The sequence below is a fragment of the Archocentrus centrarchus genome, chromosome 7 (assembly GCF_007364275.1).
Source record: "Archocentrus centrarchus isolate MPI-CPG fArcCen1 chromosome 7, fArcCen1, whole genome shotgun sequence".
NCBI lineage: Eukaryota > Metazoa > Chordata > Actinopteri > Cichliformes > Cichlidae > Archocentrus > Archocentrus centrarchus.
Genome location: NC_044352.1, coordinates 29,722,770 through 29,750,310, shown reverse-complemented (window position 1 = coordinate 29,750,310; position 27,541 = coordinate 29,722,770). Strand labels below are relative to the sequence as shown.

The following is a 27,541-nucleotide window of genomic DNA, read 5'->3' as shown; positions in this document are numbered from 1 at the left end:
GTGTGTGTGTGTGTGTGTGTTGGGTGGGGTGGGTAGTGACTATAGCTGGGAACTTTTTTGGTACCAAAATGTGTCTGTACAAACAACTCATGATGCTTAAATTACCGTTAAGTTGATTTTGAATGCTTTCAAAGACACCCACTTTATGGGTAAAGTGGGTGTCTTTTTGAGTGTGTGTGTGTGTGTGTGTGTGTGTGTGTGTGCTGGGTAATTTGGTTGAGCCTTTTTTTGTGAGCATCTGTGTGTCTGATACTTTATCTGCCATGTGCAGACAGTGTGTCGTTGTTAAAAAACAGCACATGCTCTTGTATAAACACAAATGAGTCAATTTTGCATAACAGGCAATGGTATGACCCTTATTTCCACTAATTATGAGACAGTGGTCTCAGTAAACTGCTTTAACACTGTTGAAGTCCAAGCTTACAGATACTATCAGGAAAATGGAATTAGTGGAGGCTTAGGAGAAAACGGATAAAGGAGTGAATGTTGAAGGGAAGGGATTAAAAAGTTAAAGGAAAGTCAGGAAGAGAATGAGAGGATCTGAACGGAGAGGAATCAGAGATAAGCGAGGAAAAGAAGAAGACAGAGAGAAACAGAGAGAGAGAAGCTGAGAGCACTGTAATAATGTTTGGCCTTGGTCTGCCAGCGGGGTCCTTCCCCTTATGAAGCCAACAGGAATGTGAGGAATGCTGCATGAGAAGAGGGAAGGAGCGGAGTACAGGGAGAGAAAACAGAGGAGGAAAGAAAGAAAAGCCATGAAGGAGGGGGAGGCGAAGAAAGGTATCCCGATGAAGACAGAAAGAGGGATATGGGAAGGTGCAGGAGAGAGAGGGTAATATGAGGAGGAGGGGTAGACAGGGAGGAAAAGATGTATTATCTTTAGTGGGGCTGTGTAAACACCAGAACAAAGAGGATGAAAATAATAAGGCTGGAAAATATTTGGCAGGAAAAGCACTGTGATTTTATTTTTGTGAATGCGGATATTGATGTATGCACGCAGTTGTGTGTTTGCGTGTGTTTACGTAGTTGTCAAGTTGCGGTTAGTTGCAGAGCTGAGCTACACTTAGAACTGTCTAAATTCTCTTTGCTGGGAATCTCAGTGGCTCAAATTATATGGCTGCAATATACAGAAAAATGCTTTTCCCCCCATGTTTGACTTAGTCTGGTGATGGTAAGTTTATAATTATGATATAAAGACAGAAATCTTTGGAGGTGACATGATTATTTAAAATTACAAACATACAAACTGCTCCTGTTAAAAAAAAAATCACCTTCCATCAAATTGAACCCACTGAAGATATACTGCAGCTACTACAGTTCTCCACCATGCTAAGTTAAAGGTACAGTCAGTCTAAATTTTATGTTTTCGATCTCTTTTGGCTGACTAAAATGCGCTTGTCCTACAGTGGCCACCGTAGACAGGATTACTTGGATTAATTGGGTAAGAAAATAGAATTCAGTTGATTGCAATCTGCACTCAAAGGAAAGGTGCTTAACGAGGGAAGGGAAGCTTGATGTCTAGACAGATGATGAAATGGGGCCCATAAACCACACATGAGGATTGTAATTCATGCAACGAGTACAAGAGCAAAAATGCGGAGCTGGAAATGAGTGCATCCATGGCGAGGCCGTCACGGTTTGCATAACTTTCTTCAGGTTCATCACTACAAGCTGGCCTCCATCTCATACAGGAGATTTAATGAGAGATTTAATGATTAAATTTAGAGATGCAACAATTAATCAGTGAGGCCGTACAAAAGCATATTAACTGTTTCAAAGTAATAATAATACTGTTTTATTTGTGTAGCACATAGCTAAAAATACACACATTAAAAATATGTCTGTCTAACCCAGCATACTGTAAAAACTTTGCATACAAAGTCAGGATGACTAAACTAAAACTAAGAAATAGGCATAATGTTAAAAAAAAAAAAAAAAAGCCTATAAAAAATGTCAGCAGATGTAAAACAAACCACAGAGTCAGCCGACCTGATGAACTGAGGAAGACTGTTCCATATTTTAGGACCTACAACCTCAAACGTGTGGTTGCAGAAAGGGGAACAGTTGAAAGACCTTGATCTGATAAACAGAAAGTCCGACTGCTGGAATAAGCTTTTGGCAGTTCTCCTATATAAGCAGGGATAAGGACATGGAAAGCCCTGTATGCACTAATACAATTTTGACATGAATTCTGAATTTCACTGGAAGGGAAGAAGGATATGAGCGGGCTGATATGAGGGGCTGCCTAGCTGTTGTATTTAGGATCATTTGATTGGAGGACTGAGCAGTACAACTGAGGAGTGAGTAACATTAAGCTGCATAGGAAACATTTGGTGTACACTAGAAATTCCAAGTTATGGGTTGATAGCAGCTGGGATAGGATGGATGGATGGATGGATGGATGGCACAGGGTCAATCCCAAACTCATTCCCAATTGAAAGATATCACAATCAAATGTGAAATAAAGCACTGATATAAGTCCGAGTTTTAAAATGTCTTTTCAAACATTGGAATTTTCTTTATTTCTTTTTTTCTTCTTCTTGTTTTTAATAAATAATAATAATAAATGAGGTTGTCTTCAAGGACTGAAGAGTTGGTCGAAACAAGAGTCCTGAACATGTTCGTTCCCCTGGGGAGATTTTTACCTTTATTATTAAAAATGTAGGTTTTTATTTTAAAACGTGCATTCAGATTCGTACCTGTTTTGGATAAGACTGGTGTATTCAACTGAAACTCTGTCCATCATAAAGCTCATAATGGAATTCAGTGTCACACAGAAGCTTAAATAAATGAATATGCTAAAATCACATAGTACACTCCTCAAAATGACTTCCCTATTAGGAGTAATCATAAATGGGAACAATAAACAACCTCACATTCCTGTAAACTGTATATTCTTTGTGTATTGTGTACGTGTCTATGTGGTCCAGGTTTCATTCATGTTGTGCCGACTTAAACACGTTTATCCAGTCACATTATAGGAATGTGTCTTTGTTCAGAGGGATTCTTCTTTTGGTTAGCAAAAAAAAAAAAAAAAGAAGGTTGGATCAAGATCAAGGTCAATTTCAAGGAAATTAATATAAGTCTTTGTACGCTGAAATTACAGATACGTGTGTGAAAAGAGTGAGTCTGAGAGCACTCAACACACGGAAAGCTTCAGTGACATGTGCAGTCCACAGAAACACAATGGATCGCTGACAGGCATTTTCCTCAACATAGCAACAGTGTCGTGTGCAGTCATCACTAACAACCACTGAAAGGTAAAACAAAGAAACAGTGTTACTTTTGTTCCAGCTTTATCTGCAATATCGCATCATCCATTTCAGTCTCAGAGGCATTACTGTGCACGCCAGTCATGTTTAAATGACACTGAGTTGCCTGCAAATTTTACCAGTGCAGGTAAAAAAATCCAAGTGCTACCAAAACCGTTGAAACGATAAAAGATCTGTGAGAGGTTTAATGCAGACACACCACAGCGAAGATGGCGATGAGTACTTCAACAGAAAGATGGCCTGAATCAGTTATAGCCTCTCTTTGCGACGTTTGATCTGGTTTAATTGAAAGTGAACTGAGGTCAGCTCCGGTGTCAGCACAAGAGGAATATATAATGAAGGACTGAGGATCCCTTACACCCCGAGGATGTTTGGAGTTATGGTAAGTTGTTCAAAACACCACAAGAAACCATAGCTACCGCAAGAAAATCCCAGGGATATCGAGAGCCGACTCACACGTACGCACACACAAAGCCTCAAAACGTAAAGTCAAATCAAATCAAAACTCACCCTCATAACACCCACCATTCTGAACAACAACAAGCCTGAGAAGCGTGAGCGTGTGTGTAGGAAACACCCAGACAGGCCAAAAATAGCTCTACTCTCGTTCCCCCTTCTCTCGCTTTCAATCCGTCGCTGTTTTTCGCTCTCTGTTTCTCCCTCTGTGTCTCTCTGTGTCTTGTTTGTGTCATGATTAACCACCGGTAGGAAAAAAAATAAGTTAATTTTCCCATATGGAAAATGTCACCCACTAAAGAGCGCGCTCGAATGTGAGAATATCAGGCTGAGTATGTGATTCAGTGAACGGAGAGAATAATGACTACTTTGGCATAACTGTTGCATGAGGGGAAACAAAAAGCTTCTCACAAAAAGGGAAAAATTAGTCAGTTGAAATTCGTCTGACACATCGAGCAAACGAGACATATCTTAGAAGACGGTGCAGGAGATTATAAAGTAAACTAGTGCTTCTATTCTTTTATTTCCCTCCGCCCTGTCAAAATGAAATAGTTCAGGATAGAATAAAAGAGCTACTGGCACGCTCTAGCCACGCACATACAGTAGATTATCACTGGCCTGTGTTTTCCTGCATCTTTTTCACAGTGCAGTCACGCCCACAGATATTTAACTTGGGTCCAAACCATGGTGGCAACTTTGTCAGTTTGTTTAGATTCAGGATACCCAATTACAAGTGAAGCAAGCCGTGTAAACAAAAGTCACATGGACTCACGAGCTGTTTACTGGACAATTTTAGTAACCTGTCATCCTGTGTTGTTAGAGATTTTTTTTTTTTTTAAACAAATATAATTGCAGACTTTGTTAAATAAGCAAAGCAGGTTGGCATGGACTCGTCTCTCTGGCAGTGTAGGCCTGGGCTCTGTTAAGCCAGCTGTGCGTGCGCTTAAAGTATCATTTTGAATTATCAGGGCATTGCTTTCACAGCTTGGCCCATCACTGCTTTTCTGTTACAGTAGCGCTCTCCTCACTTACAGTAAGTATGATGTGAAAAGTGTGCTCCTACAACCAAACAGGTTGTAAACAAGCCACAGTTTAACCTGGTTATTTAAACCACTTCAGCTGCAGGTAAAAAAAAAACAGAATAGAACAAAAAACAAAAAAAAACCCTTTGAATATTTACAACCTTTCTGATCTGACTGCTCGTCTTTCCTTGTTTTTCTTGTGCTGCACATCGTAGCTGCACTCCCACATCTCTAAAATAAACGTGGTTGGAAGAGATTCTTTTTAAAAGTGCCATGATTTAAAACAGCAAGATTTTTTTTTTTCTCTCCAGCAAATTTGATTCATTGCAATGGAACAGCTGACATCAGTGGAGTGAACTCCTTTGAGCACTACCAGATACAACCCAGAGGCTTCTTTCTGTAAGGCAACCTTGCCTACCGCTCTGCCGCCGTAGCAAGTGGGAACAATAAGGCCCCTACATGTAAGCTCACCATGCAACACAAAATGAAACAGTAACATCATTTACATACAGATAGAAAAACTCAAGACATGTGCTTTGCATTTTTGAAACAACAAATGTGATCAACTTATCTTATGAATTTTTGAGCCAAATGTAACCCAGTTTTAGCCTCATAGGGTATGTACCATCCACACCTGTAATCTACATAAGATTAATCAGTGAGATGTTACCGTTAAGACTGACTATACCTTTACCACGCTATACATAAAGTGATCACAGGGCACAAAGAAACATGCATTTTTTTTTTTTTTTAACTGTGGAAGGAAGGAAAATCAATGTAGGCACAGGGAGAGCATGCAAACTCCACACGGACCAGGAGGTTTGAATCAGCGATCTTGCTGTGAGGTGAGAGTACTAACCACTGAACCACTGTGCTGCTCTGTGCCAGATGGGACAGGCTGAATAAGTGGCTCGGAAAATGGATGGGTGGATGGATACATGGTACCATACTATATTATGCTAACTAGCCACTTTTTTAGGTACACCTTGCTAGTACTGGATTGGACCCCCTTTTGCCTTTAAAATTGCTTTACTTCTTTATGGCACAGATTCCACAAGGTGCTGAAACCTTCCTCAGTGACGTGATAGCATCACTTAGATTTGCTGCAGATCTGTCAGCTGCACATCCATGATGCAAATCTCCTATTTTCAATTAAGATCTGGTGGCTCTGGGAGACATTTGAGTACAGTGAACTCACTGGCATGTTCAAGAAACCAGTTTGAGATGACTTGAGTGTCATTTGTTATTGTGCTGCTGTCCATTAAAAGATTGGTACACTGGTCATAGATTGATGGAGATTGTCAAGAATGATGCTCATGTATTCTGCGGTATTCAAACTTGGTTCTAAAAAGCCCAGAATGTGCTAAGATATATCCCCCACACCATTATACCAACACCAGTAGCCTGAACTGTTGATACAAGGCAGGATGGATCCATGCTTTCGTGTTGTTTACTCCAAATTCTGGCCCGACCATCTGAATGTCTCATCAGACCAGGCAATCTTCTGTTGTCCAATTTTGGTGAGCCTGTGTGAACTGTAGCCTCGGTTTCCTGTTTTTAACTGACAGGAGTGACACCCAGTGTGGTCTTCTGCTGCTGTATCCCATTTGCTTTAAGGTTGCTCTTCTGCACACCCTGGTTGTAATGAGTGGTTATTTGAGTAACTCGAAGCAGTTCTCCTCCGACCTCTGATATCAGCAGTGCTTTTTCACCCAGAGAACTGCCACTCACTGGATATTTTCTCTTCTTCAGACCGTCCCCTGTAAACCCTGTAGATGGTTGCGTGGGAAAATTCAAGTAGATCAGCAGTTTCTGAAATACTCAAACCAGCCCATCTGATACCAACAACTACTTTCAAAGGCACTTAAATCACCTTTATTCCCCATCCGGACGCTCATTTTGAACTTCAGCAGGTTGTCTTGACCATGTCTACACACCTAAATGCACTGAGGTCCTCCCATGTGATTGACTGATATTTGCGTTAATGAGTGGCCATGAATGTATACTATACTAGACCAAATGTGCTTTCCCCCTTCAGTGGTTTCATGCGACATGCGACAGAGAAGCAGATGAGAAAAGATGTCGACACCTTTGAAGGAAAAAAAAAAAAGCAGCAGTTTCCTGCTATTAGATGTCTTGATAAACCACAGTACTGGTTTTCTTAGAATTGCCTCACAATTTCTGGCATTGAGTTTGTCTGTCATTGTTCACACTGGTTCGAGTGAAGGAAAACATACATGAAGTGTGGTCTAGATACAAACACCTTTAATATTTCACAAATTTCCATTAATTGATGTTCTTCTTCCACAGATGGGCCCTATCCACAACTGAATAACAGTGTTTTCTGAGTATTAAGTTGTTGATATCAGTTTTAGGCGTGACTATGACTTAAATAGAAGTGGGGTGATTCACAGTGGGTTTTTTAGACACCGTCTGGTTATGATTAGATCAACTTTACTACCCCTGTAGGAAAATTTCTCATGGTTGCTGAAGCCACCTAAAATAAGTGGATGTAAACGTCATACAGGTATCATCACACACTTTAAAAACAAAATAAAAAAATAACGCACTCTGAATTTTGCTGAAGAAGAAGAACGTGAAGCAGGCATATCCGCCAGCTGTCCGTCAGCGATGACTGATGAACTTGTGTTTTCTCTGGGGTTTTCATGGAAAGCTTATCCCTCTCCTTACTGCCTTTTTTGTGGGAATTAAAGCGACAGAAGGAGAGGGAGAAGGAGCGCCAGATGGCTTTTCCTTGCAGGATATCCTGTTATAAGTTGAGCTAGCTGTGCCCATTCTGACCTCCTCACCCCTCTTGACCCCTGGCCCAACCACGGTTTAGGTTCACATCTCCACTGTTTCCTAATCGCCCAAATCTCTCAGCATCCTTTGCTTTTGGCGTCGTAGCTTTTCTCTTCCTCCATCAAACTCACAAGTAGGTGTCACATTTTCCTCTTTGTCCCTTTTCTGTTTATTTCGTTCATGTTTAATGTTTCCTTCTGACATGTATGGTTAATTATGGGGAAACCAAACCATCGTGCTCGCCTTTAAATCCAGAATCCATAAAAGCTTTATGACAAGCTCCACGGCTTTTAGCATCAATCTGTAACCCCCGGTACAAATGACTTATTTCACAATCTGGAAAGTGCAGACAGTCATATCATAGCAGATAAGTTCTCTTATCAGTGTACAACTTTCTGACTTGTAAAGTATTGTTTAGTGACACAAGTCCTCATCCATCTCTGTCACTCAGGCAACTCATTTTCCACCATACAACAGCTGTGCGTGAGAGACGGTGACCGACTGCTTCACAGATATGCAGGCGCAAGCCACACACACGGAAAACACTGGAAAATAAGTGATTAGAGAAAGCACTATAAAAGCTTTCTGTGTGTGTTTCATCCTCGGTCGCTCTGACTTTCACAGTTTCTGCTTTCTTCGAGTCAGAATTTAAAATCATTCCACTTGTTTTTCTGGCCATCTGCGTCACTCGCTGAAAAATAATATCCTCCTAATACTATCTTGGAACAGAAAAAACGAGAGTGGGTTTGGGATTATTTGATGCCAATATTTTCCTAAATCAAATGTAATTTTCTCTCGCTCGTTACCTTGTTTTCAGTTAGTGAAGATATTGTTAAAGCAGCTTTTTAAAAAAGAAAAAAAAAAGTCATGATCTCACTCCTTTTGGCGGTGCAAATTTAATAGTAATAAAAAAAAAAAAAAAGGACAGAAGGACAAAATAATAATAACAAAAAAATACCTCATTCAGAACAAAAAGGAGTAAACCACTCTGACAGAAAAACAACCCTTCAGGTATCATTTCTGCCCTGACGCCCAACTTTTTGTCTTCCCCCACTTTCTCTTCATGTCAGCCTCTCTCTCTCTGGCTCACACCCAGCCCTCCCAGCCTGCAGTGTAACTGGAATCCATTAGCTGATGAATGGTTGTTTGTGTTTTGTTTAAGCTCAACAGCGCCGCCGTCGACATTCGTGGCCGAAGAGGCCGATAACAAAACACGCAGTGTGATTAGAGAAATAATTAGCCAATCATCCCGTGACCTGTAAGCCAAGCCCGAGGTCAAAAAGACACAAAGTCGGGCTGCTTCCCAGGTGCTTTCCCATGAAAATCAGTCAGCAGACACAGCTGCGAGGCAAATGCATACTGGAGTCATTGTGAGCAGACAGCTTCCAATCACAACACATGCACTTCTCTGCCTGTATCCCAGCCTGACTGCGATACGGCTGAGAGTGTGAGTATGTGCATGAGACCGGGGTCCCAGTGGACCGAGTGCAGAGTTTGCCCAGAGACGATGTGGTGGAAATCAACACTTCCTGCTTCCTGTGGCGAGAGGAAGTGCTACCGTCGCTGTCCCCTTATCGCTGGATATCCAGGCGGAGCAGAGGGAGGAAGGCAGGCAGGGAGGCAAGAGGAAGAGGAGGAGGAAGAGGAGCTGGAGGAAGGTCAGGCCGGCTAAACAAAGGGAGAGGACCAAAGAGGCCTACGGGGCTGTAGCTCATGTTCTCCAGGGTTTGGTTCTGGCACAAAATGACTTACAAAAGCAGTAAATATTTAGTGGTGGAGAGTGATGGGAAAGAGGAGAACATGTGTAAAATGTCATTTACTGGCTTGCAAGGCACTGGTGATGGACAACCCAGTTTTCTTTATTATTTTTTATGTGATATCAGCTTTTTGGCAGCTTTGTTAACCATCATCTCGCCTTTGGGACAAAACAATAACCTCTGGCTGTGACTTGCTTGTTAATATTATCCACTGAACCACAATGTCGTGCTATCCGTGCTTCTTCCATGTCAGCAGGACAGCTTAAATTAGCAGATACTATCTGATACTGTTTCTAGTTGATATTATGCAAACTACAATTCAAAAATGCAGCGTGGCATCCCTATATTTTAGTTTCATGTTGTTAGGGGCATGCTGGTAGTTTCTCCACAGGCAAACCAAGAAGAAAAAAGAGGCAGAGGGTGACAAAGACTATATAACGCAAGAAAAGACAGAAAGTAAATGACAGCAACATGTGTCTGTAAATGCAACAAGTTGGATGCCTTCCACAGACTGAAATCAAAAAGTATCCACTTGCATTTTATGGTGAAGGAGCAGGAGTGAGACAATGAGAAAGACAGAGGGAGTGAGGGGGGAAAGAGATGTTTGGGATCAGGGTGGGGAAGCTTTCAGCACTTGGGATTGTCCCAGATGGACACAAGCCGCTCCCTCCCTTTATAAACAGCCCCTTCTCCCTCCTCTCCTCTCCTCTCCTCTCCCCTCCTCTCCTCTCCTCTCCTCTCCTCTCCTCTCCTCTCCTCTCCTCTCCTCTCCTCTCCTCTCCTCTCCTCTCCTCTCCTCTCCTCTCCTCTCCCCTCCTCTCCTCTCCTCTCCTCTCCTCTCCTCTCCTCTCCTCTCCTCTCAGTTTATTCATTTTCCTTTAATGCCAGTTATCCACAACTCAGCTGCCACTTTGCACAGATTCTGGGACCCTCACCAGAAAATATGAACAAATTGACACTTTTTTTTCCCTGACAACTTCTTCTGTCCCCCTGCACTACCACCACCACCACCACCCCCAATCCCTGCCAGTTCCAAAGTCAACACACCACTAAATGCCGGGCTGACTCACTTCCACTGTGGGTGGCTCTGTTTCCAATTTTCTCACCACCCCACCACCTTGGAAGAAAAGAGAAAACTTTTGTCCAGAAAAAAAAAAAAAAAAAGTAACCAACCAGTGCAAAAGGAAGACCCATTTTTCCTAGTTGCTCAGTGTTAAAGGGACAAAAGCATGCATGCAGATGCAGAGGGGAGACATGGAGCGAAACCATACCATGCTTCTCCCACTTCTTTTGTGGCTCTGAAATAGTTATCGCCGTTTCCCTTCCTTTCTTTCTCTTTAAGAGAGCGTGGGAGCGCCCTCAGAGCACTGCAGAGAAACCATGGGGCTCATAACAACAGGAGGAAGCCGGTAACTTGAGTAACTTGGGACGGGCAGAGAGAGGGGGATAAGGAGAGAGGAGGTGGAATGAAAGAAAGCAAAGAGACGGAGAAACCTTCTGCGAGCATTTTGCATCTTAAAAACCTAAAAGTTGAGCTCACAAAGGCAGAAACATACCCCACATTTGTAACTAACCTGCTGGATTCCTGACAGCATTCCCCACACACAGAACCAAACACACACACACACATACAGACACACACTGGCACTTTAGCATTTGCATGAAATCAGACAGCTTTCCCAGCAGAGAACTGCCTTACCAGTCTGCCTTGTAAACATTCAGCGTGAGAAGTGCGTTACAGAGTCCCATCAGTCATGTTCATGTACAGTTCCAGAAAGTGGTGAGGACACTCCAACATCACACACACAAACACACACACACACACACATGCACAGGCACAGTATCAGTTCCCTCTGTCCAAGTGTTGAGAAAGTGAGGGGCCGCAACAAAAGGCAACAGAGGGAGGGAGAGACTGAGCGAGCGAGAAAGAGAGAGAGAGAGAGAGAGATTAACCCCTCTGAGCTGACTGGTGGACTCTCTCCCTCCCTCCCTCCCCCCGTCCCTCACACACACACACACACACACACAGTTGGTTTGCCGTATCACTGACTTCTTGTGTTTTTTCTCAAGTGCCAAGAGGAGGAAGGGAGAGCAGAGGGAGGGCACTGTGTGTGTGTGTGTGTGTGTGTGTGTGTGTGTGTGTATATTTTAAGGTAGGAGGGACCGGCTGGCTCAAGTCCAGCGGCAGCTAGCCTGGTAGGAAAAGACAATAGCAGGAAACACTATATCAGGAGGAGGCAAAATACCAGCACAAAAATAATTAACAGACATTGAAAAACAATGACATCCACTGTGGAAAACACAGCCTGCAGCCTGCATCGAACAATGATAGTGGAAACAGAAAAAAAAAAATGTATTTTTGTTGTTGTTACCACAGGATATAAAAATACCCCTAAAAAAAGAAGAAACCCACACGGATTAAAAAGCATTAGTGGTAATGAATGTTGAAAATGCTGGTATTATTTTTGTTGGCGAAACATTGGATGCAAAAATGACAAAGTGCATTGCTGGGTCTCTTGGGGGGGAAAAAAAAAACTTTTTTTGCATCATTTTAAAAGTTGTAGTTACTTGTGCACCTTCACAGGCATGTAGACACACATTCCTCAAGCAATCATGACTCCCACACGAATCTCACCACCACTACCACTCCCACACACACACACACACATACACACACACACAGACACACACACATTCCCCCAGCTATAATCATATCTGGTGATAAGAGCAGCTTCCCTCAGCGGTTACTGGCTCTCCAGGCTCCGACCACAGTGTCTTACAATGACCCTGTATTCTAAGCCTGCACTGATTACACACACAAGGAGCTGCATTACACGCTGCTAATTCAATTTCCTCCCCTCTGGGTCAACCTTTGTGTGAGTTTATGTGTGTGTGAGTCCATAAGGAGGAACAGATTAAGAACCCGATGAAGAGACTAAGATCCAAAGTGTGTGTGTTTGTGTGTGTGTGTGTGTGTGTGTGTGTGTGTGTGTGTGTGTGTGTGTGTGTGTGTGTGTGTGTGTGTGTGTGTGTGTGTGTGTCTTCTTTATTGCAATTTTGCATTTCAAACAATACACTCCAAGCAGTTCTGTGCTGGAAACAAATATTACTAAAGCACTCACAGACTGCTGCTCAGTGTTTCCATGAGCAGCTAACTGGTGTAACACGATTGGTAAATCATGACAGCAAATATATAATCTGTAAGATATAAGCTTTAAGTCAAGTAAGTCTTGTGGTACTAAATTATAGATAAGTACTTAACTTTAGTACATGCTTCTTTTGGAATCAGTTGGATTTCCCGTTGCCTTAATGTGGACATTTTTTACTGTTGGCCAGTAGTGCAATGAAGCAGAAGAAGAAATTCGATGCAGAGTAGGATAATGTCACAGAAAAAAGTGATGGAAAAGGAATCATTCACTTCATACCTCCAAAATTAGAGATACAGTCCTGTGAAAAACTAATGCTGCTTTTTCACTAGTACCTCCTCAGCTTGACTCAACTCAACTCGCCTCGGTTTTTAGGGTTTTCCATTAGGCAGTAGTACCTGATACCAGGTACTTTTTTAGTACCTACTAAGCTGGGGTTTCAAGCATGCTGAGTCGAGCCAAAAATGTGACGTCAACAGAATACATACCACTGATTGATCTGGCAGTGATGTCACTAGATGAGTCATGGCACCAACTCCTTAAAAAGAATCAAACTATCTGTATTTGAACCCGGCAATGAGGGAAATGGCTACACACTAACCAACACAGATGTTTTTGTGCCTGAATGATGATGACAGAATCCAGAGGGAGGCAGACATAGCGACTGTTTGTGTCACATATACTGTATGTTGTCGCTGGACTTTTGGGCCGCCTTGCTGAGGTGACATTCAATTGTAATGGAAAACAAACAAAACCAAGAAGAGTAGAGTAAGAGGGCAGGTAGCAGCCAGGTGCTTCTAATCAAATGCACTTGATTAACTGATCATCAGTAAGTGTGACCACCTCTATTAAAGCAAAGCTGTCATCAGTTTACTGGAGCATTCAGGTGTATGTTAACACAATGCCACAATCTTCCCAGGAGTGGACGTCCCAGCAAATTCACCCCAAGGTCAGACCGTGCAATGCTCAGAAAAACTGCAAAAAACCAAGAGCTGCACTGCAGGCTTCAGTTAGCATGTTAAATGTTAAAGTTCCCGACAGTACTGTTAGAAAAAACTGAACAAGTATGGTGTCTTTGGATGGGTTGCCAGGAGAAAGCCTCTTCTCTCATAAAAGAACATCATGCATTTTGGCAAATTATACGAGCCAGTGTCCTTTAAACCTATGAGACCAAAGTGGAGGTGTCTGGCTATAGTGTACAGTGTCACGTTTAGGGACACAGCACATCAGCAACAACACTTCATGCCAACTTTTAAGCACAGTGGTGGAGGATTGATGATTTGGGCTTTTCTTCCAGCCACAGGACCTGGGCTCTTTGCAGTCAGTGAGTCGACCATGAACTCCTCTGTATACAAAGTATTCTAGAGTCAAATGCGAGGCCATCTCTGTGACAGCTAAAGCTTGGCCCACACTGGGTTATACAACAGAACAAAGAAGCACAAAAAATCTACAACAGAATGGCTGCAAAAGAAAAGAATCAAGCTGTTGCAATGGCCCAGAAAATGTCCGGATTTCAACCCGAGTGAAATGCTGTGGCAGGACCTTAAGAGAGCTGTGCACGAACAAATCTCAATGAAATGAAGAAACATTGTTAAAGCATTATTAAAGCATTGACATGCACCACAATACATCACAGGTTTGACTGCAGAGCTGTGTCAAAGATTATGACATCTCACTTGGTGTTTAGTGCAGTGAGCTTTCGCTGCTTGTCCATGGAAGCTGTTCTGTGACAAACTATAAATATGAAAATATAAAAAGTATAAAATAGCCAAGAGCTGAGGACCAGCTAACAATATTTTTGTATTTACATCCACACTTCTAATTTATACCTTTACAGTCCAGCTGTAAGAGCACTAAACACTAATTAAAGCTCTGCAGAGGTCTTTATTACAGCCTGCAAAGAAAATGCTACAATGAGTCAAAATCACTAAAATGAGGGTGGAGATGCAGAATGCAGAGCTACATCAGTTTTATATGATGAGAATCAGTTGTTGGTCTGACTTTGTCATGAAAGATTCAAATGCTCTTTGGCCTTTTGTGTTCCCCTCCCAGGTTTTTTTAAACTAGGGACAGGGGTCCAAAATAGGTTGCAGGCCTCTTACTGGCAGATCCAGCCAGGACATAAGCTAGCAATGTGTAATCCTGGGTCCCGCAGTAAGAAGAGGATACGAAATTCTAATGAAAGTCCTTGCTTTAATTTGAAGCAAGAGGTCAGTTCTGTGGGGCTCTTCCAATGATTCTGTGTAATGCAGCCTGATGAGGCGTCTGGCTTGCTGCAGGTTGTTTATCAGACTCGCTCAAAACATCTGAGTCTCATTTCGGCCAAATAAAACAATGCTGTGCTTCACTGTCAAATGCATGGCAAACATAAGGGCGTAAGTGTGTGTGCATGTGCAAGTGTGTGGCTTTGAGTGTGTGTGTGTGTGTGTGTGTGTGTGTGTGTGTGTGTGTGCGTGTGTGTGTGTGTGTGTGTGTGTGTGTGTGTGTGTCCAAAAGCAGAGAATATGCTTGTCATTAAAATGACTGAATACAAGGGCGAGGTCCCTCTGGAGGGGTGGGTAGCTACATGTCTGGAGCGCGCGCGCACACACATGCATGCACGCACGCACACACACACACACACACACACACACACACACACAGAGCACTTTCAGCTAATGTTACTTTCCAGTGCCTCACACCGATGTTGCCTCATCTACCTTTGACTACATCACTCCTGGGAATCAAACCAGCATCCTCTCTGACTTCTGTGCAACTTCAAGAAACCACAGACAAACAACTCTTTGTTCTAACCACACACTTACACACACTCACACGCACAAGCTGTCACATACCTTTTCTGTCACTGTCTGACTAAACTCCTGTTCACACTCTGCCTCTCATTCACACACACATGGAAAGATGTCTTCAGATGTGGGTGTGATGCTAGTACACAGTGATTAGTGAGCAAGCACACTGTGTTGTGTGTTTCCAGCTCCCCTCCTCTGTTTTGGTTACCAGCCTGGTCTGCTAAGCCTCACTAATCAGTTCTGGTGTCCAGAGAAGAAACACAAGACCAAGGCCTGAACAATTCATATACAATGGACTTGCTTGTGAGTCGGAGCCTTGTCCTCACAGATGCAGGGAGAACTTTAAGCTCATACTTAGTAAGTATTAAGCATATACTGTATGACTGGCAGTCAATCATTTAGAGTTGGCACTCCTGGAGAAAACTGTATTCTCTCACATGCTGCTAAAAATATTCTGGGAAAGAAATCAGATTCGGTACTCTGATGAAAACTGGGACGAGCGAGACAAAATGAGCTGAGGTCAGGGTTTAATTTTGACACAGATTTATTAAATGAGAGCACGTGGAAGCCACAAGTTCAAAATGCTGCCCTTGCTTGTTTGTATCTTGCTATTTGTTCTGTTCACAAAAACAAGTTTGCATACAAAAGGAAAACACAATAAACAATTACAGTAAAGCTCTCTTTTGTGAGTGGGACACAGTAAGTTGTGCCTGAGAGACAGTTAAAGATGCACTATATTGCCAAAAGTATTCACTCACCCATCCAAATCACTGAATTCAGGTGTTCCAATCACTTCTATGGCCATAGGTGTATAAACCAAGCACCTAGGCATGCAGACTGCTTCTACAAACATTTGTTAAAGAATGAGTCACTCTCAGGAGCTCAGAGAATTCCAGCGTGGTACCGTGATAGGATGCCACCTGTGCAACAAGTCCAGTCATGAAATTTCCTCACTACTAAATATTCCACAGTCAGCTGTTAGTGGTATTAGACCAAAGTGGAAGTGATTGAGAATGACAGCAACTCAGCCACAAAATGGTAGGCCACGTAAAATCCCAGAGCAGGGTCAGCTGATGTTGAGGAGCATAGTGCACAGAGATCACCAACTTTCTGGAGAGTCAATCGCTACAGACCTCCAAACTTCATGTGACCTTCAGATTAGCTCAAGAACAGTGTGTAGAGAGCTTCATGGAATGAGTTTCCATGGCTGAGCTGCTGCATCCAAGCCTTACATCACTAAGCACAATGTAAAGTGTCGGATGCAGTGGTGTAAAGCACGCCGCCACTGGACTCTGTAGGAAATGTGTTCTCTGGAGTGACGAATTGCACTTCTCTGGCAAGTCAGTGGATGAGTCTGGGTTTGGTGGTTGTCTGACTGCACTGTGTCAAGTGTAAAGTTTGGTGGAGGGGGGATTATGGTGTGGGGTTGTTTTTCAGGAGTTGGGCTCGGCCCCTTAGTTCCAGTAGAAGGAACTCTTAATGCTTCAGCTTAAGACATTTTGGACAATTTCTGTTCCAGCATGACTGAGTGTGCAAAGCAGGTCCATAAAGACAAAAAAAATACATGGGTTATACAGGACTGTGCAAAAATCTTGAGCCACCCCTCATTTCTTTATACAGTACACTGCTCAAAATAAATAAATAAATAAAGGAACACTTTTTAATCAGAGTTTAGCATCAAGTCAATTAAACTCCTGGGATATTGATCTGGTCAGTTATGTAGCAGAGGGGGTTGTTAATCAGTTTCAGCTGCTTTGGAGCACTAGAGGGGCAACAGTGAGACAACCCCCAAAACAGGAATGGTTTTATAGTTGGAGGCCACTGACATTTTTCCCTCCTCATCTTTTCTGACTTTTTTTTTTCACTAGTTTTGCATTTGGTTAGGGTCAGTGTCACTACTGGTAGCATGAGGAGATACTTGGATCCTACAGAGGTTGCACAGGTAGTCCAGCTCCTCCAAGATGGCACATCAAAATATGCCATCGCCACAAGGTTTGCTGTGTCTCCCAGCACAGTCTCAGGAGCATGGAGGAGATTTCTGGAGACAGGCAGTTACTCTAGGAGAGCTGGACAGGGCCGTGGAAGGTCCGTAACCCATCAGCAGGACTGGTATCTGCTCCTTTGTGCAAGGAGGAACAGAAACAGACTTCAAGAGGGTGGCCTGAGGCCCTGACGTCCTCTAGTGGGCCCTGAGCTCACTGCCCAGCCCTTGGAGCCTGATTGGCATTTGCCATAGAATACCAGAATTGGCAGCTCCACCACTGTCGAAAGAGCAGGTTCACCCTGAGCACATGTGACAGATATGAAGGGTATGGAGAGAACCCATAGAGAACATTATGCTGCCTGTAACATTGTTCAGCATAAGTGGTTTGGTGGCGGGTCAGTGATGGCCTGGGGAGGCATATCCATGGAGGGATGCACAGACCTCTACAGGCTAGGCAATAGCACCCTATGCTCCTATTCATGGAAATACAGTCCATCCATCCATCCATCCATCCATTCTCTTCCGCTTATTTGGGGCCGGGTCGCGGGTGCAGGAGCCTAAGCAGAGAAGCCCAGGCTTCCCTCTCCCCAGCCACCTCCTCCAGCTCATCCGGAGGGTCCCCAAGGCGTTCCCAGACCAGCCGAGAGATATAATCTCTCCAGCGTGTCCTGGGTCTACCACGGGGCCTCCTCCCGGTGGGACATGCCCGGAACACCTCACCCAAGAGGCAGCCAGGAGGCATCCTAATCAGATGCCCGAGCCACCTCAACTGGCTCCTTTCGAAGTGGAGGAGCAGCAGCTCTACTCTGAGCCCCTCCCGGATGGCCGCACTCCTCACCTTATCTCTAAGGGAGAGGCCAGCCACCCTTCAGAGGAAATTCATTTCTGTCGCTTGTATTCGTGATTTTATTCTTTCGGTCACTACCCAAAGCTTGTGACCATAGGTGAGGGTAGGAATGTAGATCGACCGGTAAATCAAGAGCTTCGCTTTTACACTAAGCTCCCTCTTCACCACAACAGACCGGTGCAGCGTCCGCATCACAGCAGAAGCAGCCCCGATCCGTCTGTCGATCTCCTGCTCCCTTCTCCCATCACTCGTGAACAAGACCCCGAGATACTTGAACTCCTCCACTTGGGGCAAGAACTTGTTCCTGAGCCGGAGATGGCACTCCACCCTTTTCCGGCTGAGGACCATGGCCATGGGCGGTGGCCGAGGGCGGAGGCCCTGGCGGACTGATCCCCGGCTATCGAGACTGGAAATACAGTCTGTACAGCAAAAACAGAGTTTGAAACAAACTTGAAAGTCAATATTTGGTATGACCACCTTTGTGCTTTCAACTCTTTTTGGCAGCTTTCTTGTCATTTCTTTAAGTAGTCTTCAGGAACAGTTCTCCAGGCTTCCTGAAGGACATTCAAAGCTCTTCTCTGGATGTTGAATAGTTTCTTAACAACCACCTGTTCAAACACACACCCTTCCATTGAGAGCATTTCTGATGAGGCTTTAGCAAACAGTAGATGGATCAACTGACGGGCAAGACGTGTCTTTCAGGTCCTGTATCAGGTCTTGTTCCTGTTTCTTAAGGACGTGACTTTCAGACACTGTTCATCTGCTGTAGATAGTTTTTTTTTTTTTTTTTTTTTAGGCCTGCCTCTTCTTTTTAATTTCTTAAAGTTTTTGGCTACTAACTATCTGGGAATCACCTTGGTGGTGCAAAAATACTAATAGTACATATAAAGTACTGTATATAAGCTCTGTGTGTCTGTTTCAGTGCTGTGTTGGCCTTCTCTTTAATTTCCTAATTGATTCATCGTGCTGGTGGTTTCCAAAGTTTTTCTTTCCTTTTTTTTTTTTTTTTTTTTTTTTTTTTTTTTGGATATTTAAACTATTTTTGTTGGTAATGTGTTCTTGAGTTGTTTTTTCTCTCTTAAACAGTCTTTCCAACACAGATTGTGTATTAGTGTGATGTTCTTCTTTGGCTGTCATTTTAGAACATGGAGTTGTTGTTGAATCTATTTTACTCATGTCTGGTTGCATGTTTGTCAGATACTGATATTTATTCATGCACATTCTAGTTTAAAGACAGATAAAACTGATCACATTGAGATTCACTGTATGACTGTTTGTTTTTATGAATATGAATCAGACAAAGTCAGAGTGACAAAGACCCATTTATTAGGTTAGTAGTTGGTAGAGACCAAAACAGAGCAACAAGTAGGTGAACATTATGCGTTAATGTGTCGCTGTTGTACTTGCAGCTTTGTTCTGCTGCCCGAAAACAGGTTAAAAAAATCTGGTAAATCACCTGCAAGGACAATAAAGTGTCTTGCTGTTGCTTGGTGTTCCTCCTACTGCTGTTATTTGGAGCATCTGTGACTCTGGCTGTGATTAAGCAAAGGGATAAGAGCTTCCTCTCTGAGCAACAGCAATGAAACCCAGATGTAAACAATGTGGCCCAGTCCCATACATATACCTAAAAATCAAGATTTTTCCAACCTCTTTAAATGTATTAACATCAGTTCAATCAAAATAACACCAGAGTCTGCATAAGTAAAACCATGAAGGAAAACAAATCCATATTTGTTTACAGGGAAACTATGAAGTTAAAACTGAAGATGAAGACAAATGAGCTGCTGTGGTTATGGTATAGATTAGGCAACTAAAACAATATTGTTGAGGTTAGGATTAACTTAATGCCGTGATGACAGAATGATGTAATGATATGGGTGACTAAAGTGCATATGAGTGAAAATAGGAAAGGAAAGGAAAGGAAAGGAAAGGAAAGGAAAGGAAAGGAAAGGAATAGAAAGGATGGGGTCCAGACCCCTGATCCCAGCAGCTGCTGTTGTTTTGTAGGTCAGCATTACATCAGTAGGTTTATGGAAAAGACTGAGCATCACTTCTCTACTTGACCTACTTAAAGAATGTTAGTGTTAGATGACATACAATACTCCCCCGGCTTCCCAGCACTCACTCACTCACTTCCTACCCAATGCAAAGCAACACACACTGTTTTGTCATCTTGTTTTATTAGCATTTGCTGAAAGACCGCATAATTTAGGAAGCAGGACCTTAAAATGTTTCTGACTAGCTGAAGTTCTGGCAGAAAAACTTTGGCTGGGTGAACTGTTTTGAATTTTGACCCTTTTCTGATTAGTTTCATGTCCAGTATTATTTTACTAATATTTTTAAATCACTTGCCAACTGGGGCTTTGTATCTGCACAGTTCATTGAGGCTGTTATTAGCAAAGAATGAAGTGCAATTTCTAGAACCTCCTACAATCATTCATAAAATTAACCTCTCAGAAGCTTATTGTTCCTCTAGCTTATTGTTCCTGTAGCCCACGCTTCTCACCTCTTATCAAAAGTGTAGCACAGCTGTTGGAAACCCCAGTGTCAGGGCTCGTCAATATCATGCTCAATTTAATGTGCCGGCTGTCTTTTTGCAAAGAATTATGGTTTTAATGTCTTATAAAAATGGTTTCAAACCCAAAGGAGTCAGAACAGTTTGAACTCAAATGCATTTTTGCAAGAATTTATAGGTCTGTTTGAATTTATAGCATCCATATGTTGGGGGATTTTAGAGTGAATGGATGTGGTGAGGACCCTGGGTGTGTGTGTGCGTGTCACGCAGAGGTTAAGTGGTATGGTTCTGGCCTCTCAGGCAGCAGCCTTCCAACACGGGTCACGTCTTTTTCTTCACCTTAAACCAGATTTGGCATACATGTACACACACACACACACACACACACACACACACACACAGACGCACAGCTCTGAACATATAGCACATATGAGATCCTCAAGAATGTAGAGCTGCCCTGAGAGTAAGTGTTTAACTGACAGCATGAGTTATGAATCAAAGGATGCATCCAAATTACCCATGTGTGCTGTCACTGTGGCAACAAAGCTGCCATACACTCGTTCGTACACTTTCAATTAGCCGTATCCAGCATTTATGTTCCTGAAGGCACCGTGATGAAAGAGTTGTCTCTCAGGAAACGTTGTCGGTATTCACAAGTCCAGATTGAAAAGTGCCACATAAAAAAAGCCAGCATAGGAGAACACAAATCACTGACTTTGTATTGTGTGAAGGTGCTTCCTGGTCCACTGCATCTGCTGGGAAGAGACTAATAAAAGCCTCAACGCTTTTGTTTTGGGGGATCAGCTACCAAAGGTCTACAGAACCCAGTATAATTTTTTCATGAAATGTCTTTCAGGAGATGAAAAGTGGATAGCGGCAACAAGCGGAAATGATAAGAATGGAAGTAGATTGCTAAAAAACAGCTACTATTAGCTTTCTAAAAGCTAACTAGACACAGGATGCCTGAATAGCTCTTTGGCAACGTCATATTTAACGTTTTTAGCCAGATAATTGAGTTTTGTTAGCATTTAAGCACTGAGTTGCATATTATACACATATTAACCTTTTTCCCTACCAGTGAGTTTTCACCGTATGACACTTTGCAGTCGATCTCTATGCAATCTTTGCAACATTGCAAATGTGTGCCAGTTAGAATGAAGATAGCGTGATCTTCTGTCTGATTAAAGAACAGAACGAACCTCACCGTTCAGAGTCCACAGTCTGCATCAACAGTCATATTTCAGTGTGTTTAACAGCTTGTTGTTATGGCCTAAAGTGAATATAAATAAACCCTAGTTTTATCCAAACATCAGTGTGTACACGATGCTGCCAGAGATGTATACAAGCTTCACACAGGGCGTGCAGACAGTTCATTCTGTCCACCTCATTAAAACTGTTTATAACAGACATAGAGGGATAAAGCATAACCGAAATTACTGAATCAACATTAAAATCTTCAATAACAATGGCTGTGGAAACCTCTCTAAAATAACTGGAAGCTCTCTTTTGCAGAATCACATGTAGAAATAAAATGGCACATGTCACCATAATGTCAACAATTACCGATTTAGGACAACTAACAGCTGTGTGACCACCGACATTCAACCAGCTGTGTGTGTGTGTGTGTGTGTGTGTGTGTGTGCGTGTGTGTGTGTGTGTGTGTGTGTGGTGTGCGTGTGTGTGTGTGTGTGTGTGTATTTTTAGATGCAGTGCAAGAGCTTGCGTACATGTAAACATCTGGGCATGATGCGAACATTAAAGTGGCGCACAGCTATTTGTATTTATACTGGCAGCACCTGTGTGGGTGTGGGTGATTTAATCAGAGACCAAAAATTATGCAGTGATATTTTTTTGAGCCTGGCACCTTTTTTTTTTTTTAACCAGGTGGTAAAGGGGGGCAGCTCATTCACAGAGTACTAAAACCACTGTGAAGTTAGAAGACTTAGACATAACCATTTACATGTGGTTCTATCATACCTGTCTATTATTGGTATTATTTGACATGCTCAGCACCTTGTCCACATTGTGAGCAGATTTAATTATGTAAACTGCTGGATGAATCGCATCAAGGAGGTGCAGACTTGAGACCCTTACAAAATACAGTGTGTTCATTGCTGTTCAACTTGATGTCGTACCTAAATGACAAAATAGGTACAGTGGGAATGATTAACAAAACAGCATGTATGAGCACTTGCAGCTTTGCTGTGTGAGCCCCTCTATTGGATGGCTGTTTTTCTGCCAGAAAGGAAGGCAGTAATTTGTAATTTGTAGTAATTTGGTTAAGTTTAGGCAACAAAACCACTTCTTTAAACGTGGGAAAGATTCTTGGTTTTTGGTTAGAATGCACCCTCTAACAGCATTAACTGCATTATTAAAGATCCTTTTCTTGGTTACCAGAGTGAAACTCTTTCCTCATTTAACAGGGATCTTTTCACACTACCACAAAAGCATTGCCATTATGCAGTGGCAGATGTTATCTTTTTGTTGTTGTTGTTGTTTGCTTTTGGACTTGGAGGAGTCGCTCGTTAGCTCATGTACATTTACACCTTGCATCAGCACGGGGTTTCCAACCTTGTCTAGACACGATATTCACATGCAAATAGTTTATGATAAAATTTGTGAATGAGTGGCCGTTCAGATCACAATCACAGTTGGTGGAGCTGTAGTAGAAATATATCAGATTTCAGAACACTACTTCATGAGTTTGAAAATTATTAAAAGCAATTTTTACAACTCTGAAATGGTAATAAGTTGAAGTTCTTGTTGTTTGAATACCCCATCCTACTCCGGCTGCCCACATTCCTGCCCTCTTCCTAAACACTTTCTCTTGGCCTCAATGGCAAAGTCAGGCACTGCTCAGAGAGTCTGATTGCTCGTGCAGGAGGCTACATAATTATGCGGCGGCAGGTGTTCTTGATGTGGCTCGAAAGTGGTGAAACTAGAAGCACATCTCAGATACTTCACCCTGTGCACACTGTGATGTTTTATGCAGGTCACGAAGAGGGTAACCTGGTGAGAAATATGACTTTATTACTAAGATCAGAATTAGAGAAATAATACGGGAAACCAAATAGCTGTCATACTCGCTCATATTTATACTCTTGTCTATCTATATTTATCAACATGAGGGCCATTTAGTGTGATTTTATGAACGCAATTGTTTACATTTATGAAAAATATGCATAAAGTGTTAGGTTTACAACTCTTCTGTTACACATTTGTCGTATCAAGTAACCCAGATGGGGAGAAGTTTGATGTTATCAACAGTTATTTTCATTTCTTTTAAAAGTTCTCAGACACACAGCAGTACTTCTCATGGCTTGTCTATTAATATGACATGTGAAATGAGTTGATTGTCCCTTTAAAGAAGGCTATCTACGGTATCCCTTGCACCACAGTGGTTGTGGTCAGTGGCACATATTTCTAAAAGTATAATGTGGTCAGAATGATATAAATAGGGTTACTATCTTTTATTTTTGAGAGCCAATAGACAAGTAGAGCAGAAAAAAACAAACATTTTTCTTGTGTCACTGTAACTTCAGGGTAGAAACAAATCTCCTTCATCAGACTGTTCGCTTCTGACACGACTGAAATGAACTCTGTCCAAACCACAGCCATCTTTCAGAGATGTAATATCCCTGTTATATATTTAGCTACTATTTGCACACTGCCAACTCTCCACTTGACATTCATGATGGAGCCAGATGCGGCTGATAGATTTGTGATATCCGAAAGTTGAACCCGAGGATGTGGAGATGGATGGACGGAGGAAGGAGGTGAAGAAGGAACACAATGGGTCTGGGAGAAGGGGAAGACGGAGGCTCTTTCAGGGGGAAAACTCTGTGTGTGTGTGTGTGTGTGTGTGTGTGTGTGTGTGTGTGTGTGTGTGTGTGTTTGGTGGGGGGGTTCCTTCACCTCTCCATCTCCCATCCTGTCATTCTCATCTCACCCTTGCTCTTTCTGTCCCTCCTCCCTAATTCAACATGTAGCTTTTCTTATCTCCAACACACACATCACACATACACATCACACATACACACACACATGCGCATACACATCTGCACACACACAGATGAGGTTTTGTCTGGAGGAGGCAGCAATGTGAGTAAGAGCAACAGCTGCAGGGATTAGAGACAAGGGAGGGAAAAGGAAGAGGGAGTGTGTGTGTGTGTGGGAGTGTGTGTGTGTGTGTGTGTGTGTGTGTGTGTGTGTGTGTGTGTGTGTGTGTGTGTGTGTGTGTGTGTGTGTGTGCGCTGTAGGATCTGGACGAGGTGTGTGTGAATTTATATGTGTGTTTATGAGAAAACACAAAAAAGTGGTTGTGGGTGAGAAAGACAAACGTGCTAAGCACAGAAAAAAAGAACAAACATGTCTGTAAATTCAAATATGACTCCTTGCATGTTATGTGTGTGTGTGTGTGTGCGTGCGTGCGTGTGCATATGTGTGTGTGTGTGCATATTCAAACATCCACATAATGAGAACAGTTAGCAGCTCCACCACAAACTCTGCATAGCTCACAGATCTATAGTAAGCACCTATATAATGGTTTGTCTCATTGGGGGGGTGCGGTTTAAAGGCAGTAAGTGGGAGGTGAGTGTGTGATTGTGTGTGTGTGTGTGTGTGTGTGTGTGTACTTTGTTGCTGGAAACACCTGTAATTTCACTCAGCCAAACATCAACAGTGTCGCAGCGCAGAGATGTAATCAGCTCTCGTCTGCAGCAGCTCGCTTCTCTCTGCAGAAGTTTGTGTTTTCTTTAGTTTGTCAGGCGAATGTCTGAAAAAACTTGGGCGTGATGTGAAAACAGAGCGGCGGGGATAAAGCCAAAAATCACAAATAAACATCTGGAGCGTGGATTTCTGCCATTAGCCGATTATCTGTTTTTAATCATAACCATGAGGCGAACGGGGATAACGGCTACAAATATTATTCAGCAGAGGTTTGCGTGGTTAATAAATCTGAGTGCAATGACTTCTTCAATTCAGTGAAACTGACAAAAGTGGAGTTTTTGTTTGATTATGTTCGTGAAAGACATGAAAAAGGCCCACCGGGTATGTTGTACTGAGGAGGTGAAAATGTGTCTTGAAGTTCTTAAAACCATCAGAAAAAAAATGCACTTCCATGACAACTAGAAAAACACAACTCGGGCTAATAAATGAAATCGCTCCGTCTATAAAATGTCAGAATCTGTTAGAAGTGTCTCATTTTCCACAGCCTGAGATGCTTGTTTTATTTGGCCTGATTGGGCATTTTATTCAACCCCAAAGACATTCAGTTTATTATCCCAAGGACAAGCATCACTTTGAAACTCCCCATATGTGTGGGCTAAATATTAGCGCCAGGTGAGATTTTTAAATGTTTGCAATCTGTTTATCTGTTCCTGTCATTATTTTAAACTTTATGGGATTATTTCTTCTTCAGACTTGGTGTGCTGGGGTCTTTCTCTGCGGTGTTAGCGAATGCTCTCTCTGCCAGTATGGGTTTCCTCCAGGCTCTCAGGCTTCCTCCCACAGTTAAAAAACATGCACATTAGGTTAACTGGTAATTCTAAATTGAGTATAGGTGACAATTGCAACCACAAAGGCCATTTGCACAAGCTATTATAATGACCTACATGTGTTAAAGTTAAGCGGCCTGTATCAGTGCAGGGAAAACGAGGCATGGTGTCAATTCTGCCCCTTGGAAACAAAAAAAATGGAACTTGGTTTAATCAAAGGTAGATGCTCTACAAACACAACAACTTTATCGACCACTTTTCTCCCACACACAATATCACAGGACCTTTACTCCTTTTCTGTGTGTAGGTAGGCATTTTATAACGGCAACATTTGTGCATAATATTGCTTTAGATTTAAGTATTTTCACATTTCTGAAGAAAAGAGTCGCCCCAGGTCTTAAGATTCTGAGCATATGCTAATCATAAATGCTAATAATTTTAGTAAGATGCATCAGTAGCAGCCAGTTTCTGTGTGATTGATGCCTCTTGGCTCAGTCACACTAGAGTAAAAATAGGACAGCAACCTCCTTGTGACTAGGAAAAGTTGAGCTTGCAACATCCCAAACCTCTGGTTGACTACTTTTGATCTAGGCGACTGCCCAGGTTGCCTGTCTCCAAACAATCACAGTTCGATTCAGACTGACTGTAGCCACTCTCAGACAGACTCATCTGTAACACATCTCTGCAGTAGGAACTCAGGTCACCTGGTTGCCAACTGGTTGTACTCTGGTTATATTCCTATATAAAAGCAAGGTTGCTGAGCACCTCATTTTGCAGTTAAATCCCTGTACTGCAGCAACTACGTCACTATTTGTGGAGGAATTTCTGTTTCCCCATCTGTGAGGCTCTGGCTGGACTCTGAACGAAAGCAGTTAATATGAATTTCTTTGTATGTAGACAGCAAGAGGTAGCTAGCAGGAGTCTAACCTGCAACCCAAATGTACTAAAAATACTGGAGAAACTCCAAATATTCATTTAGGAGCCCTTCAAACTATAAATATGATGAAAGCTAGAAGGGCACTCATACCCCTTTAACACTGAAGCAGTGGCGCTCCACAGTGTAGAAGTGGTGTAATGCATTTCCATCAAAAATGCTCACTTTGGGAAGGGCTCTAAAAAGAAATTCAACAGGGATTTGCAGGTGCTATGATCTTCTTTCTATGCAAGTTACCCCAACGCTTGCTATGCGACAGGTTCAGTTTACAAACCTGCCGGCTGATACTGGCACTGCAGTATCAGCACTGGTGTTGTGTTAGTGGAAAACAGGTAGAGAGAGCACATCTTCTTTTCCAAGGCCAGGACATTATGTGTTTAAACATCTCTCTACCAACTTTCAAGAATTCAGGCCTGGTAGTTTTTGTGTAATCTCAGCTAATAGGCAAACAGACAGACAAACTGTGACGATAACATTCCCCCCGTGTCGGCTCTGTGCAGCACCATAAAAGTATCTGTCCTG

At 42.5% G+C, this 27,541-nt stretch overlaps 1 protein-coding gene across 1 annotated transcript in view; it reads right to left on the bottom strand.

Annotated features, from left to right (window-relative positions):
- The window catches only part of hdac7a (histone deacetylase 7a), a 53,344-nt gene extending 42,167 nt beyond the window's left edge, over window positions 1–11,177 (bottom strand). The window contains exon 1 of the mRNA XM_030734224.1: window positions 11,009–11,177. Coding sequence (XP_030590084.1) covers window positions 11,009–11,027 — 19 coding nt within the window. The 5' untranslated portion in view covers window positions 11,028–11,177. The remainder of the gene's footprint in view (window positions 1–11,008) is intronic.
- Window positions 11,178–27,541: the final 16,364 nt, after the last annotated feature.